This window comes from Dermacentor albipictus, chromosome 3, assembly GCF_038994185.2.
Source record: "Dermacentor albipictus isolate Rhodes 1998 colony chromosome 3, USDA_Dalb.pri_finalv2, whole genome shotgun sequence".
Classification (NCBI taxonomy): Eukaryota; Metazoa; Arthropoda; class Arachnida; order Ixodida; family Ixodidae; genus Dermacentor; species Dermacentor albipictus.
Window position 1 is genome coordinate 147,369,922 of NC_091823.1, and position 16,730 is coordinate 147,386,651.

At 46.5% G+C, this 16,730-nt stretch overlaps 1 protein-coding gene and 1 non-coding gene across 2 annotated transcripts in view; one reads left to right on the forward strand and one right to left on the reverse strand.

The window, feature by feature from the left end:
- LOC139057615 (fibrillin-2-like) overlaps positions 1 to 16,730 on the reverse strand; it is a 184,455-nt gene that overhangs the window by 45,799 nt on the left and 121,926 nt on the right. The window contains exons 14-15 of the mRNA XM_070536152.1: positions 16,454 to 16,645; positions 11,451 to 11,533 (exon numbers count right to left, since the gene is read on the reverse strand). Coding sequence (XP_070392253.1) covers positions 11,451 to 11,533; positions 16,454 to 16,645 — 275 coding nt within the window. The remainder of the gene's footprint in view (positions 1 to 11,450; positions 11,534 to 16,453; positions 16,646 to 16,730) is intronic.
- On the forward strand, positions 12,824 to 12,896 carry TRNAS-CGA (transfer RNA serine (anticodon CGA)). Its single transcript has one exon. It is a non-coding gene; the product is annotated as a tRNA-Ser (tRNA).

A 16,730-nucleotide genomic window follows, 5' to 3' on the forward strand; every position in this document is an offset into this window, starting at 1 on the left:
CAGCAATCTACTTAAACCCTACCGGCACAGGGAGGCCATTCTGAACATGTCTCTTAACCAACCTGAGGAGATGCCTGTCGGCTTTCCGGAGTTAACATCAATAATGGCGGCAAAAGACATTCACGAGACCATTGATAAGCTAGTAGAGCAGGCGGAGTTAAATCCCAATCAAAGGGGCGAAATGAGGGAACTCGTGTTTGAACTTAAAGACATATTTTCATACACACCTGGCAGGATCACTGCGATCGTTCACGATATCGAGTTAACCTCATTGGACCCAGTTCATTCGAAAGCTTATCGCGTTTCACCTCGTCAACGTCAAGTCATGGCCTTTGAAATAAACAAGATGTTAGAGCTAGGTGTAATCGAGCCAGGGGAGAGTGATTATACCTCGCCTCTTGCCTTGGTTCAGGTCCCAGAAAAGGAGCCACGACCGCGTATCGACTACGGCCGGCTCAACTTAATCACGAAGGACCAGAGCTACCCAATACGGCATATCCAGGAAAGGCTTGAATGAGTTAGCAGTGCTAATTGTAGCACCACGCTCTATTCAGTCAGAGGGTACCGGCACGTTCCGGTGACCGAGAGGGCAAGGTGGCTTGCGGCATTTATTTCCCCTTTGGAAAGCTTTCGGCCGAACGTCCTGAGCTTTGGATTGAAGAATGCTCCCTATTGTTTCTCTAGCCTTATGCACCAGGCGCTACGGGGGATGGAGGACTTTGCACTTCTGTATCTCTATGGCATAGCAATCTTTTCCTCATCATAAGCGGACCATATGCAACACTTGCGAACCATGTTGTGTCGTCTAGAGAGGCCAACTTAACTGTCAAGGCTCCCAAATGCCAATTAGGGCGCGCGGAGGTAGCTTATCTAGGTCACGTAATGGGGCAAGGCCATCGCCGGCCTTCAGAGGTTAAAATGGTCGCAATAGATAACTTCCAGCAACCACGCACCACGCGGGACATCAGGTCATTCCTTGGTTTGTCAGGCTATTACCAAAGATATATCCCGCGTTGTTCCGAGGAGGAGGAGGAGGAGAAACATTTATTAAAAAGAAAGGACAAGCAGGTGTCTTTCTGCTTGTGCGGGAGGCGCCCTTAGTCCAGGGCTCCTGCGGCTCTTGCTGTCTCCCGGGCCCGCCACACCAGTTGCTGCTAGTTACGAGGGTCCGAACTAGTCAGCACGGCCTCCCACTGCTCGGGTGTGGGGTTGTCTATTAGCGGGGCCGCCTTCCTGTTGGGGAACGCCCATGTGGTGCGATATAGGGATTGCATGTTCTTTAACAGATGTTCTCAGAAAAACAGAACTGCAAACAGTAAAGTGGGGTGACGCAAAAGAAAAAGCTTTTAGTATGCTGAAGGAAGCACTAACGAGTCAGCCAGTGTTGAATGCGCCAGACTACTCTAAGCCATTCATTCTACGGTGTGGTGCCAGCGACAGGGGTATGGAGGTGGTTCTTTGTCAAAAGAGAGATGACGAAAATGAACACCCGGTACTGTATGCCACCAGAAAGCTTTCAATGCGTGAGGAAGCATGCAGTGCATTAGAAAAAGAATGTGCCTTCGTGGTATGGGTGGTGCAGAAGCTAGCTTGCTATATTGCTGGTTCAAGGTTCACCATAGAGACAGACAACTGTCTGCTCACATGGCTGCAGTCCATGTCTACGAAAAACGGCCGTCTTTTGCGCTGGAGATTGCCTCTCCAACAGTACACTTTCGATATTTGCTACAAGAAGGGCAAACTTAACGGCAAATCCTATGGCCTGAGTCGTTGCCCCGAGAGTAGCGAAAGCATCATGCTCACTTTGGTTTCCATGGCATCATTACGTTGGTATTTTTTCATACGTTTTTTTTTATTATCGCAAAGTTGTAGTTAATTGTTAGCTGATTTTAGTAACCACGTCCTAACGCTTTCATGAAATGGCTGTTTTTAGTGTTTACGGGGAAGGACGCGCGAAAAAGATGGGAAAGCAGTAGCGGGTTTCCTTTTTTTTTGTAAAGCCTGGTGTATCTTGGGGGAGGGTGGCCTTGTGCTCGCTTACTTTGTGGTTGTGGGTCCGGCACTGTTCTGACGGATTGCTTGCCCAAACAGGCGACGGAAAGTTGCGAGAGTGCTTTGCAAGTCTTGTTTCACCGGACTTGAGCAGAGAAAAAAAGGCACACAAGAGCGTCACGAGGACTGACGAGTGATTCCCAGGAATCAACCAGCTACGAACCAAGGGTTTGTCACCCTGGAAGGAAATTCTGCTGCTGAAACGCCGGTCCCTCGCCCAGTGGCTGCTGGCGCCTACGCGTCGGGATCTTCCTTCCCCGCCAAAGATGCTGTCTCGGTTGGCGTGTAACATCCCGGGCAAAAAGGATGCTCGAAAGACCCTGCTCAACCAAAACGGAGGATAGATTGCTAACTCGCCATGGTTGTCTCGTGTGGCTGCCAGTCTGGCAGGCGCCCCGCAGTGATGACAGGCCCCTTTGTGTGTGCGACCAAGGGGAGAACCCATTCCACAAACCAACGTCACCTAGAAGAAAGAAGCAGCCACAAAGCAACAACGGGGACGTGCAAACTCTCTTGGGAAAGTGGGAGCCATCGCCAAGCAGCGTGGGACTCAGTGCATGTCACGTGGCGTTAACATGAGCAAGATCCCGCCTACAGTTTTAGTGGGCCTATTTAGGGGCCCCGCAATGTACTTTTTCATTTCATTACTTCTCTTCTTCTTATCGTTCACCAACCATTGAATAAACAGTGCAAGTTTCGCACTAGAAATCGTCTCGTCCTTGCCTGGTTGCCATGGTCTACCGGATGCCTGCAGCCCGCCAGCAACGCCACGCTACCCAATAACGTCGTCCGAGCTTCCAGAAACAGGCGTCACCATATAGGTTATAATTACTTGGGTTTCCCCAAATTACACTAGTTTTGGCAATTTCTCATACTGCTTCTGATCACAGAGCTTCAAGAGGAGATCACCGCTTGCCATCCTTGATGCCTTATATCCTGAACCAAAAAGTTCAGTAAAACACTTTGGAACAAGGAATGGTGACATGGTTCGCACTGGTTTGTCTGGTTTTTCTGAGTGAATTACATGGAAATGAGGAAACTTATGGACTTGGCGTCCGAAAAACTCAGTCATCTTCGGTGCGCCGTCGTTTCTGAGGGCGATCAGGGAGTTTAGGAAAAGCGTTTTGCATAAGTATTGATGGGGTTTTCAGTCGCGATGCCGACCACCCACCATGGAACCCAACAGAAGGACGTGACAGAAGTTCGTGCAAGAGAAACCCTGCCAACGCCAGCCGTACATCGCTGCTATAACCAAATACAGCATACCCAAGGCTCGCTAGCCACACAAGGTTAACCCTCGCCACTGCAAAATTCGGAAGTGAGGAGAAGCGAAGAGAAGACAGGAAAGATGAAAAAGATGAGAGACAAAGACGAAGATCAGAGAGGAGGACAGGAAAAGGCGACTGCCCATTTCCCCCAGGTGGGTTAGTCTGGAGGCGCCGTCTATATGAAGCAGAGGCCAAAGAGGTGCGTTGCCTCCGCAGGGGGGCCTTAAAGGTGCGAGCACCCGGCATTGGCTCAAACCCCAGGATCCCCCTTTCCCCAGACACAGCTAAGCCGAGCACGGCTACACGCGGGAGCTTATAACCCCCGTGTGCTCGGGTACATGGTGTCGCAACACACCAAACGCCTGCTGACGCAGACGCCCCTGCGGGGAGCGTACGTGCTTCTGACAGCGTCTAGTTCTAATGCTTTTATCACAAGACAGCAGACCAACTGTGGTTGCTTAGTGGCTTTGTCGTTGCGCTGCTAAGCAAGAGGTCGCGGTAGCAAATCCCGGCCGCGGCGGCCGCATTTCGCTGAGGGCGAAATGCAAAAGTGCCCGTGTGCCGTACATTGGTTGCACGGTAAAGAAGTCCAGGAGGTAGAAATTAACCCGGAGTCCCTCACTACGGTGTGCCTCATAATCAGATCGTAGTTTTGGTACTTAAAACCCCAGAACTTAATTTAAATATTGAAAACAACATCCAGCAATGAGGAAAACATACTCGTGGACCCGCTAATCGCAGGCATCTAAAAATAATAGAAATAATCAGTTCAGACTGCAAAGTATTGTTTTAAACTCTGGTTCAATTAATTTCCCGGTAATAATTTGATAGGCTGATTAGTAGAAGAGAAAATGAAGGGAAACCTTTCATATTTGCAATTATGCACAAGAACCTCAGCGCCGGTACGTCAATGTGACGTCACTGATTGATTGTTTCTTTTTTTTTTCTATTTGGCCTGCTGTCGCGCAGTATCGAAGCTTGCTATGGGCAGACTATTGTATATTTAGAATAGTAGCACGTATACATCTCCCTTGTGGTACCTGCGACAGGCTCAAGTGAACCTTGCTATTCGCGGAATTTCAAAGAAGGCCAATTATCCATCCGCGGCTCTGAAGCAACTGACGCTGCTACTACTGCACCAAGACATATCATTACCGCATGCATACCGATGTTTCGACCTCACCTACATGCCCAGCAGTCCGTTTCGTCGTTCCAGAGAAGCATTAAACGGTTAAACTTAAAGCGTCAAAGATAACTGCCTTCACGGTGGCAGAACTTCCGGCCCCCCATGCCACTATGATCTATGTCACCGATGAGCCGGCACAGAAATGGGTCATGTTTAGTGACTCTAAGGCAGCTCTTCACATTATCAAGTCTGCCTTACACCACAGAACAAACCAGCATACAATATCCGACATTAATGAAATATACCACCATGCTCTGGAAACCGGGCACAACATAATATTTGAATGGATTCCTGGGGTTCTATGCCGGACGTTCCATTCTTCGATTCGTGGCGTCGACGCGACGCGTATAAAATAGCGCTGATGGCCCCATTTTGCTTTCGTAACGTGACGCAAACTTGACGTTTTGCCTAGGAAACAAATCAAGGCACTGAACCTAAGGTTCTCGGTAAAGCAAAACAGTTTTCCTCCGCAGTGAAAATAAAGCAGCTAGCTTAAAGCGCACGATTATTCCGTCGAAAACGCTTCTCGTTTGCGTCGTCTACGGCGTACAATGCGTCGTCTGCTTCATTAGCTAGGATGCGTGTCCCCGGGAAACGGAATGAGTCATTGTATTTTTGGCGCCAACGCACTTGTTTTCATCCTTGAGACAACATACGCGGCCTACTACGAGTGGTGATGCGCGCACGTTCTAGACCACGTTATCTCTATCTCGTGAAACACAATTGACTCAGTCCCACTCGGCTGGTTGAGAAAGGCCGAATATCACCGATAGCATTGTGCGCGCCAGAGGTATCCGCTTGCGGGACGCACAGCGACGCAATACGACGCAAGCGCCTGCGCTGCCATCTCTTGTTCACTTCACTGGTTACTCACACCACCGGAGGAAATTTCGAGGCGCCGCCTTGCGTACATTTCTTTTTATAAATAAAGGCGACGCCGTTGTCATAACTTCTGGAATTAATCATGATTACAAACGCAGCAGTGAAAAGCGAGCAACGTTACCCCTAGCAAGGTATTTGCTATGTTCAACCAATATTATTTCATATAAACACGCTCTTTTAAAAGAATGACGGTCCAAAAGACAAATGCCAACATCACCCGAGAGCGACGCAAAGACTATGAGCACGCACTATCAACAAAATATTTTCATGGCACCAAACGACGGGGAAAGTTTGGGGATACGCATTCCTCTGGGCCGCCATTGAATATAGCTGCTCATTAGCATAACTCACGTGGCTCGTCGCACCACAAATTAGAGCGGAAAATCTTTGTAATGGCGGCCCAGCGCAACGTCATAAAATGTCAAATTGACGCTTACGAAATGGCCTTTCCTGTGACGCTTCCCACGGCATATTCCTTCAGTCAATCAGCAAGCTGACATGACGCCTATCTTCGATCACCACCACATATTCGTAAAATTGCAGATGCATTTTAGTGGCTTCAGTACGCTACGGCTCACTTTCTTTTTGAAGCGCTAACGTAACCAAGGAGCAAAAAAATGTATTAGGCGATAAAATTTGCAGCTCAAGTCACGTTTCGTCATCTTGAAGAAAACCCAAGATTGATATTGCAGTACTTCCGTTTACCGGCACAAATTTCAAGACACGTGAGCTCTCGACAGCGAATCAGAGAGTCAACATGGCGGATAATGGCAGCCGTGCAGCCGCCATGTGTGTCGAGAATAGAGCCTCTGCTTACTCTGGCACAGTCGACGCGACGATGTGTCCCCTATACTGCGATAGTTTAGTTTCTGTTCTGGGTCTTTCTATTTGTAAGCGAGAAAATAAAAAATTACCGACGATTACGTTACTTCCTAATGCGAAATTTGAGCGCAGCAAATAAGCTGTTTCACCTTTTCGATAGATTGAGGCAAAGAAATCGAGCAACACATGTATGCGCTATCACATAATTTTTTTTTTATTTTTCACACGTATTCCTTTAACAAAGACTCCACTAACAGTTCTTGACAGTCATGAAGGAAGCTTTGTGGTCGGAGAAATAGACTGATATATGTTCGACTTGGTACACCAATGCTTGATTCTCAAAGACGAGATCTATACAAGTGCCTCGCGAGGTTGTCACAGCCGTGGGACGCGTTACGAGCGAGAGGAACGGGATGTTCTCCCGCATAAGTGTTAGGAAATTGCTGTTTGTCTTTATGTCAACATTAAAGTCCCCCACTCTAACATCGGTGTGGATCGATGGACGGTTAATGCCAGTTGCAGGAAGTGCACGACGTCTTTCGTGAGTGCGGTAGCGGACTCACGAAAGCGGTATCAGTCGGTCGCTGCTAGCGCTGGGGGGATGAAAGGGGGGCGGAGCTGGTTACGAGGCCGACGACAACGCCGACGACGACGCGAAACCCAGGAACGGACGCCAAAGAGCTGCGCTCTAAAACAACAGAAAACAGAATCTAAATTATCGCACTATAGGGTACTATCGCACAATATGGCGAAACCATATATGTACCGTCGGCGTCAAATGAACCGCGAACAGCAGTGTGCGTGCCACAGTTTAGGCCGTCATCATTACTATGCCGTCGCCTTTTCCCGATTCTAAATAAAAGAGAACCAGAACAGAAAAAAAAATATCGCAGCATAGTGGGAACATCATCGCGCAGTGCAGCCAAACCCGATGTGCGCGCCTGTCATTTGTGATTACTGGACGGCGCGCAATATACCTTCAGTCATGCTTCGGCCACGCGCTCCGCTGTTCGCGTTTCATTTGACGCCGAGAGTACCTATGAGGTTAGCAGTGCAACATTGGATGGCATGTAGGTAGGCAGCAAATTAGGGTCACATAAGAAAGCTATCGCTGACTTTGAGAATCATATAAGATGGTTGCTGCCACAACTAAAATTAGAGTTGCTTCGCTTTTGCTGCTCTAGAGACAGACGCGACAAAGACACAGAAAATTCCATACCGAAGTATAGTGCAAACCATGGGGTGGGATCATAATTCTGTGTGTTGTAAAATGCATAACGCGTGTGGAACGGTGTCGGAGGAGAGTGGTTCGGAGTATCTTTTTCCATTACAGGCTGTTCCTGAGAAATCGGGCTCTTGAAGACTGCTGATGAGAGGTGACGCTGTCGGAGGATAAATGCCGTTGTGTTATTGCATGATGTGCACTCGGCGCGTTCCGACTTCGTTCTTCCGAGGCACTCGCTTTATTTCTGCCTAAATCATTGCACAGCGTCTTTCGTGTCTTCTACACGGTGTTATGAACGGTCGGGATTTCGACCTTTCAAATGTGGGAAAAATTCGAACGTGCTTTTCCATGCCGAGATAACTTCCCTCATCATCGTAAAGGCTGTTATGATCGGTATGGACATCGACCTCTGAAGTGGGGGAAACATTCCAGCACGCTTCGTCATGTCGAGATAATTGACCTTGTCCCCGAAAAAGCGTCACCCCTTTACGCCCTGAGCAGATACAAAGGGGAGGACCCAAAGGAGAAGGCACGAAGAGGAAGAGGTCGTCGAACTCACAACCTGACAAAGGCACTAACACTTCCACAAGTTCCCCAAGTTATCCAAGGAGATATCAACTACCACAATACCGCGAGAGACGTTGAGCAAAACGAGAAAAAGGTGAAAGCAGCAGCCAACGCTTCGACAAGCGGACTTTTCTTCAAGGCGACATATGCTTTGCTCGCCACAGTATATATAGGTGGGGTTCTCGTATGCATGCACATCATGCCTTGCATGCATCTTGATTTTTCGGTCTCTTATATTGCAAAAGTTAACCAGAAACGAGCGATGGATATCTTTCTAGAAATGAACGAGCCTTCCCGCGTCCTTCGTATACAAAAATAATCAACCGAAAAATTTTGACGCACCTTTAAAGATGTTGAGTGAGTACGTCCGACGGTATGCCGACATTTTCCAGGTAGGTCAGACGCACTTCTTTAAACAATCAGATCCCGTCTAATGTGCATCAAAAAAAAAAGATTCCAAGCATACGCCGGACGTAACATGCAGCCACAGACAAAGTAAACCTGAAACTGGAACTGAGCTTCGGCTGCAAGTTGGCTTCGCAGAGAATGCAAAATGACAGAGGCCTCCTGCACGCTCTCAATAAAAATACGCGTCTCAATTTGGAGGCCTCATAGGCTAACAAAAAAACACACACGCACAATAGAGCGTATTAGAATAGGGGCCCCAATAGTTTAGGGCCCCAAAAAGATTTGCGGGTGTTAGCGTCGGGGCACGCAGGAGTGAAGAGGATTAGAATAGGGCTTTGCGTTTGCTGATAGCGTCTTGCGCTGACAGCGCCACTACACGGCGTCAAATAAAAGCTATTAGAAATAAATAAATAAAATATACCATTTCATGATGAGAATAGTAATTTTGACTTTCATGTATTCGCACTTAGTTACAATTTAGAGGTCATTCTTTTAGCATCAAACAATTAGTTGCGCTTAGTTGAGCAAACCAACTTTACGTGTCTTCACTAGCCAAGCTAAGCCATGTTAGGCCTAGGAGCCATCAAATCCACAATTGAATTCGGAATCAGCGGCGTCTAATGAATCAATCTTCATAATACACGCTAGTTGAGAGAAAGCGATAACCGCAGTCACTTCTCCTAGATTGCGAACTTCACGCGTTACCACGAATCGAAACCAGTTTGGTGCTAGGTTGTAGCCGTCGCTTCCATGGGTGCCGCCATGTTTGCTGACGCAAAGCTTTTGGGGCCACTGTTTGGGTTCCCGTTAAATCGGCGACATAGAATTCCCAACGCAAAACCCAAACGCAGTTTGTCTCGCGCATACGCAGTGGCTTCGACGCTATTTCTTTGGGGCCCCAAAACGGTTGGGGCCCCTACTCTAAAATTCTCTACTAGCGGCTTAAATGTTTTTTTGGTGGTTAAGGGACAAATTTTGATATACCGGGCATATTGGTATAGCTACAGAAAATGAGTGTCGCCAACTAGAATTTTAAAAAAATCTGCGACTCGAGACCCCCCCCAAAAAAACTAAAATCCGCGATACGAGCGCCCAAAATTCGCTAACAATCCCCTAAATCGATACAACAATCAGAATCACGTTTAATATCTGTTTTATTGCATCGAATTAAAACACAGTTAGGACAAATTACACTGGAGAGAAATGTATGTATCTTTTCGTCCATAATGAAAAAAAATGTAAATTACCAGTATGAATGAGTGCTTTCCTTTGCGCGACCGTGAAGTGCGGAAACGTATTGCGAAACAAAACAAAAGAAAGATAGCGAGAAAGAAACATGCTTAAAATCCCTTGCCAGAAAAGATTTTGAACTGCTGGGTATCATATTAAAATTACATAAAAATGGCTCCTGTTTCATCTTGGTATGGTCGCGCGTCCTCTTTTTCGCTGGCGCGGCTAGGTCGATAGTCGTTACCATAACTGACGCCGTAGACGACCGCCGTGCCAATCTTGCGAACAAGGTGCTCGTGCAGCGTACAATTGAAGGAGCATTCACCGTACAACACGCAGGTGGTCTGAAGTCACAATTGCAGAGTGGCCGCACATTAACTTGGTGAGGCATGCTTCAGGAGCTCATGACATTTGAGAGTGATTTTGTGGTACTTTTTTGCAGTATGCTTGACTACAGGGGGAAAATTGTTCAGCAGCCGTAATATATGTTTCTCAGGGGGTAGCGTACGCTACTAAATTCTCGTGTTTAGCATAAAGTTGCTCTTTGCAATTGCGGCACTTGGCTCGTCTGGTGTCACCTGGAACTTCCATCGGCCAGACTCGAAGCGCTGGTTTCTGTAGACATTCGTTCCTGAATTTTTGGGTGTAGTTCACTGGAGCTATTTCACGAGACACATTCCCCTTGAGCATGCGTCTGCGAAAATGGTGAAGAGTGAAACTGCTAAGAACTGCCGAATCTGCTAGAGCTATAGTTCACTGGAGGCATGGAGACAGGGAAGAAGAAATGCGAAGCACACTGTTTTCGCAATTAAAATAATTCCCTCCAACTTATCAAAAACCTAGATAAGCAGCACGTTTGCAACACGTGAATCACGAATTATTGTCAAAAACATTGAAGTTTTTGTGCCGGTAAAAAAGAAGCCACCATTAGGTGAAATACCGCTGAAAAACCCGCCGCCTGCAAGAGAACAAGTTTTCCCGCCATGCAGCGCAAAAGAAGGCTAAATTGCCATCACTAACGCTAAATTGCCATCACTGCAGAAGATCTTCGCAACTTCATAATTCACAAATATATCACTTGGCGGTCGAGAGATCCGAACCACACAGCTCCACAATTCTATTTAAAATTAAGCTTTCTTTGCCTACCCTACCACCTTTGGCGTTGCTGCATACCGGCTGCTGCTTGGTCAGTCAGTATGTCAGAGGATATATTTGTGGATATGTATACGAAGGTCCTGTCTTGCACTATTGTCCGATACCGGACATAGTGCAAACTGAGGTGACAGGTGATCCACGTAAGCACAAATGTGAGCTCCAACACAAACAAGCGATGTCGTCGTTCCGTCATCGTCTTATCATGCCCTTCATTCCGTTATGATCAGTCTTTCGTTGTTCATGCCATCATCATCGTTCCTCTGTCTTCATTCTCTCGTCATCGCTGCGTTGACATTTGGTCGTCATCACGCCGCCGCATTCATGAATGCAGCCAATGCATTGTGACCACGACGCCCTTGCCATATCATCGTCATCACTGCATCGTCGCCGTGCGGTTGTCGTGATGCATTTGCGGTCTTACCGTCGTTGTCATTCCAGCTTTGTCATCCCACTGTCGTCGTGCCATCGTCGGCATATCACCGCCGTAATTTCACAATTGTCCTTTATTTGCCGCCATGCAGTAGCTGCCATGACGACGGATTGTGCAGGTTGAATGGTACATATCGTACTCTACCTATTGGAATGCATACCTGTTTTGTTATTCGCATTTTACTATGTATGTGTCCACTCAAGAAAGAACTTACAGCAACCGTACCTTTAGATAGTTGCCATTTTCGTCCTTGCGGTAAAACGTTCCGAATAAATTTGTTGGATGTGTACATTTGGCCGCCTGGTTTTCTGCAACAATAAAAAAGAACGAAGAGGAGTTCACTGCCGCTCTCAGAATTGAGCATATTTGATATACACACGTTTCCCACTCAACCGGCATTGTTCACTTTGGTTTTCTCTGTTTAAATCAGAGAACAAAACAAAAGGAAATTTTAGCGAAAGGATACAATTTGTAGGCAGTGTAGTATGTCTTGACAGTAACTAGCATTCTTCAGGCGTACGCCAGTAAACAAAGTTATGTTCACAGCAGCAATGGTGACGATGACACAGCAGTGGGGCGCTTCAAATGGATTTCCAAACTAAATTAAATGCGCAAATGAGTGTTTGGTGCATAACGTTTGTAAATGAGACAAAGGTGTCCAAAAATATTCTGGAACAATATAACAGCACTCGGAGCTCCAACTAAAAATTCGAAAATTGCTGTAACGGATCAAGACGCTAACATCTATGAAGGAGACGATGCGCTGCAGTACATCACCGACGTTTTTAGTGATAACTTCGGCACGAAAAAAAAAGATAGCTCAGACTCAGTCAGATCGATCGACAACAGAAGAAGCCTGAGAGATTAAAATTTCGCATAGACACCTTTTATTGAAAAAAAAATTCATCAGCCCTCTGAGTCTGTGAAGAAGGACGAGCAGGGAAGCTGTGCTGTGTTTTACCTCAATCGATGCATATTATATATATATGTATATAATTGAGCCACCGCGGCGTCGTTTTCCCATCCACTTCCTTGGGTATTTATGTGCCCTAGTAGAACCCTGGGAGTGTTAGCTAGCGCCACCACTCACAGACCTTGGCGGCGGACGTGGAACGTCCTTTTTTTGCCGCAGGCGTCACGTCAATTGGTAGAGCATCGCACGCGCAATGCGAAGGTTGTGGGTTGGGTTCCCACCTGCGGCAAGTTGTTTTTTCATACACTTTAGTTTCCATTAATTTATCGTTTCTTTATTTCATTTATTCACCACAAGTAATTTCCTCTATGTGGTCCTTGGTGTCAGTGTTTGTTGGCTTCTTACGATATGACTAATAAAAGCCGGGCCCCTCGGTTAACCCCCTTTCTTCTCGTTTATTACCTAACGAGGGTTTCGAATTCGGCAACATTGATGCCTTCAGGTAGCATATGTGGGTTTATTGACCAGTTGCCTTCACCCAAAAAAGATCACCTTCTCGTGACGCCTGGGACAAGAAGGACGTTCCACGTCCGCCGCCAAGGTCTGTGAGTGATGGCGCTGGCTAACACACCCAGGGGTCTACTAGGACACATAAATACCCAAGAAAGTGGACGGGGGAAACAGCGCCGCGGTAGCTCAATTGGTAGAGCATCGCACGCGAAATGCGAAGGTTGTGGGTTCGGTTCCCACCTGCGGCAAGTTGTTTTTTCATCCACTTTAATTCCACTAATTTATCGTTTCTTCATTTCACTTATTAAGCACAAGTAATTTCCCCTATGTCGTCCTTGGTGTCAGTGTTTGTTGGCTTCTTATGATATTACACAATCTTTTGTATGACAATGAGTACAATATGTACCTGATGCGCTGTGCATAAATAGATGGTTGTTTGAAATAAACGCCAGTTTGAAATAGCGGCAGTCCTGTCGTATGTCTTCTTCTCGTCTTCGTCTTTGGCGAGTTTTTATGAAAACTGTGTTATCTTTACTTTGTATACCCATCCACTAATTTGCTATCGCAATCGATGCTTCGCCTTTCCGTCGAAACTTCGACTTCTGTTTTTTTTTTTTTCAGTGCAATCGAAAGCTTACTCGGAAGAGTGTCAGATCGTGCAGTGGCACCGCGGAAAACGCTGTGGAATATTTTTTATCAGATTTTTTTCGATCGGCAGTAAGGATGCAGTCGTTGACTACAATCATGCTGGAAACAGTGATAGGTGAGCGTGATAACGATTATACGTCAGCATTGGCAGGAGGTAGATGACAAGAGCGATCATAGCTATGAAAAGCATTATTTTGTTTATCAAACCGATGTTCCTGCGATTTATGTTTTCCGAAGTGAAAAATTATTTCTACAAGAATAGGTATGCGCTTTCGTAGTTTCCTATCCAACAGCTTTGGCAATTGCCACTGAAGGGTGTTATTTCACCAAGCCAAATTCCCTTAAGTGAAACGACGTGTTAACACGTGATACGCAATTCAGCGTATTGCCGAAGCCAAGCGAGCGCTTTTGATTTCCGAAGCATGTCGTCCCTCGAAGATCTAATAGGTGTTTTCTTGCCACTGCTATCACGCTCTGTTCTAGAACGAAGTAGTAGATTATCCATAGAGTGTACAATTTGGCCTTTATAGCGTACCGCATCCTCAACGCATCACTAGTGCAACTGTAAATCCAACCATCATTACAGTACCCGCCGCGGTGGCTTAGCCGGGTGTTGCGCAACTAAGCACGAGGTCGCGGGATCAAACTGCGGCCGCGGCGACCCCATTCCCATGGGGGCGAAATGCAAAAACGCTGGTGTCCCGTCCATTGTGGAAAGTCAAAGATCAGGATTAATTCGGAGTCACCCACTAAGCTGTATCTTATAATGAAATCGTGTCTTAGGTAGGTAAAACCCGAGAATTCAATTCAATCGAACCACCATTACGGCTCGGCGCCGCCTCCGTAGCCTTAGCAGCGTGGAAACGAAGAGCCGATCTCAATAATAACGACAAAACATAAGCAATAGTTTGCCCTCAGTGTGAGATAAGACGAAATGATGGCGAATTTTACCATTTATTTCTTGCTGCCAGGACGGAGAGCCAGTTACAAATGCGAATTAGGACCAAAGCGGTCGGTCTAAGCTGGATGGTCGCGGCTACTTGGCTACGTAATATGGCTGGGATGCTATTGTGGTTACAGGCGGTAACTACCGCAGTAATTCGCGGTATACAACACGCATGCGCAAAAAGCCCTACATCTCGGGTATCGCTGTAACGTGTCGCGCGCCAAGCTAAACTAAATCTTTCTAATCCCACCAGTAATCAGACAGATCGCCCCGAACTATATCCCGCTGTGCAAGAATATTTCCTGCGTACTCCTCGTATACGTTGGGAAGTCCTGCATGTCACTTCGTGTGAAAATGTGTATAGAAAAATTATTTCGCTGTTAATTTCAAGAATGACGGTTCTTAGTAAGCTTTATACTTTCTGCCACTAACAGTAATACCGCAAGTTCTCTACCTTTGTTCCTCCAGTTTTCAACACTACATTTTAATCTCTTGTAAATAAAACTTTTTGAGCACATATTCTACGTATAAATTAAATATCTGTAGAGAATACAGCATTACTGTAAGGAGAACTATAACCTTGTTACAGTAGGGGGCATGCAGAAAGGGGGAACCAGTTATATCTAACATGACAGGTGGTGCTGCAGCAAGCAAACGGCAGTATTGGAGCAGCAGCTTCGAGGTTTATTTCATGCGGACCACATTGTGTTGCTAGCTAACAAGCAAATTGATTTGCAACGTCTGACTAATATCTGTGGACAGGAAGGCAACAATTTAGGTTTGAAATTTAGAGTCAGAAAATCAGGTGTTATGGTATTCAATGAAAGCAGTGAACAGACAGTGGAAACACAAGGCCAGGAAATACCTCGGATAAGAGAATATATATATCTTGGTATATGGATAAACGAAGGGAATAGATATGTGGAAACACAGGAAAAAATATTAACAGTGAAGGGAAACACAAATGCAGCCATATTGAAGCACAGAGCGCTATGGGGATACAATAGGTACGAGGTGCTCCGGGTTATGTGGAAAGGTGTAATGGTTCCAGGACTTACTTTTGGAAATGTGGTTGTTTGCTTTAAATCAGGGGTACGATCAGAACTCGATCGGAACAAAACGTCAGTGGGACGCCTCGTATTGTGTGATCACGGGAAGACTACAAATGAAGCTCTGCAAGGTGATATGGGCTGGAGTAGTTTTGAAGTCAGGGAAGCTTGCAGTAAAATTATTTATGACGAACGACTGAGGAATATGGAAGAAAGTAAATGGGCTGGGAGAGTGTTGAGGTATCTGTACAAGAAAAACATTGATTCACAATGGAGGAAAAGAACTAGGAAGCTTACCAGCAAGTATGCGACCTGTGGCGTGGGCAACACAGCAACAAAGAAGGTCAAGCGGAAAGTCAGAGTGGCTGAAATAATCTCATGGGTGGCGGCAATGGAAAAGAAACCTGCCATGAGTAACTACTTAAGAGGAAAAAACGAAATCAGGAAAAAACCATTTATGATAACTCAAAGGGAAGCTCATTACTTTTCGACGCGAGATCTGGATGCCTTAGAACACGCACTTATAGAGCGAGATATAAGAAGGAAGAAGAAGCATGTGCTTGCTGCGGTAAAGCTAGGGAAACGATGGAGCATGTTTTATTAGAATGTGAAGACGTCTGCCCAGCGGTCGATTTACACACCACTGGCCTCCTTGAAGCCCTTGAGTTTAGCGAGAGCAGTCGGAAAGTAAGCATCTCCGCTATAGAGATTAGTAAGAGGCGATTGCAAGATTGGTGGAAGAAAAGTAGGGAAACGACAAAAAGGAGACGTGCAAAAGCAAAGTTTGCAATAGGGGATCCGAAAATTTGGTTGTGGGAGTTCATAGGGTATTTTCTTCATTTTCGTCTTTTTTTAACCTAGGTAGGATATTACGCAGTATAATAGCAACAGCTTGGTGGCGCAACCCACCATCACGTGGCCAAGGGGACGCTCATAACATCCGTCCGTCCGTCCGTCCGTCCGTCCGTCCGTCCGTCCGTCCGTCCGTCCGTCCGTCCGTCCATCCATCCATCCATCCATCCATCCGTCCATCCATCCATCCATCCATCCATCCATCCATCCATCCATCCATCCATCCATCCATCCATCCATCCATCCATCCATCCATCCATCCATCGGCAGCCAAATCATGTAGCCCAGCCATCATACTTGCGGTACGAACCTTCGCACGTCGGTGGTCCGTGGGTCCAGGTGCCTTGCATCGTGCAGTTGGTGACACTGGAACCTTCCAGATAAAAGCCCGCGTTGCACCTAACGTAGCACCAGGTTCCGATAGCTGCAGAGCTGTCCACCACTGGCGGGTCGCACGTTGTTACGCTGTTGGACGCCTCGACGAACATTGGGCAAGTGACGGCTATGAAACAAAAGCGAAAAGATGGCATCACATGCCGAGCTCACCTCCGGCAGAACGCGAATCGCCGTCTAATTTTGTATAATTC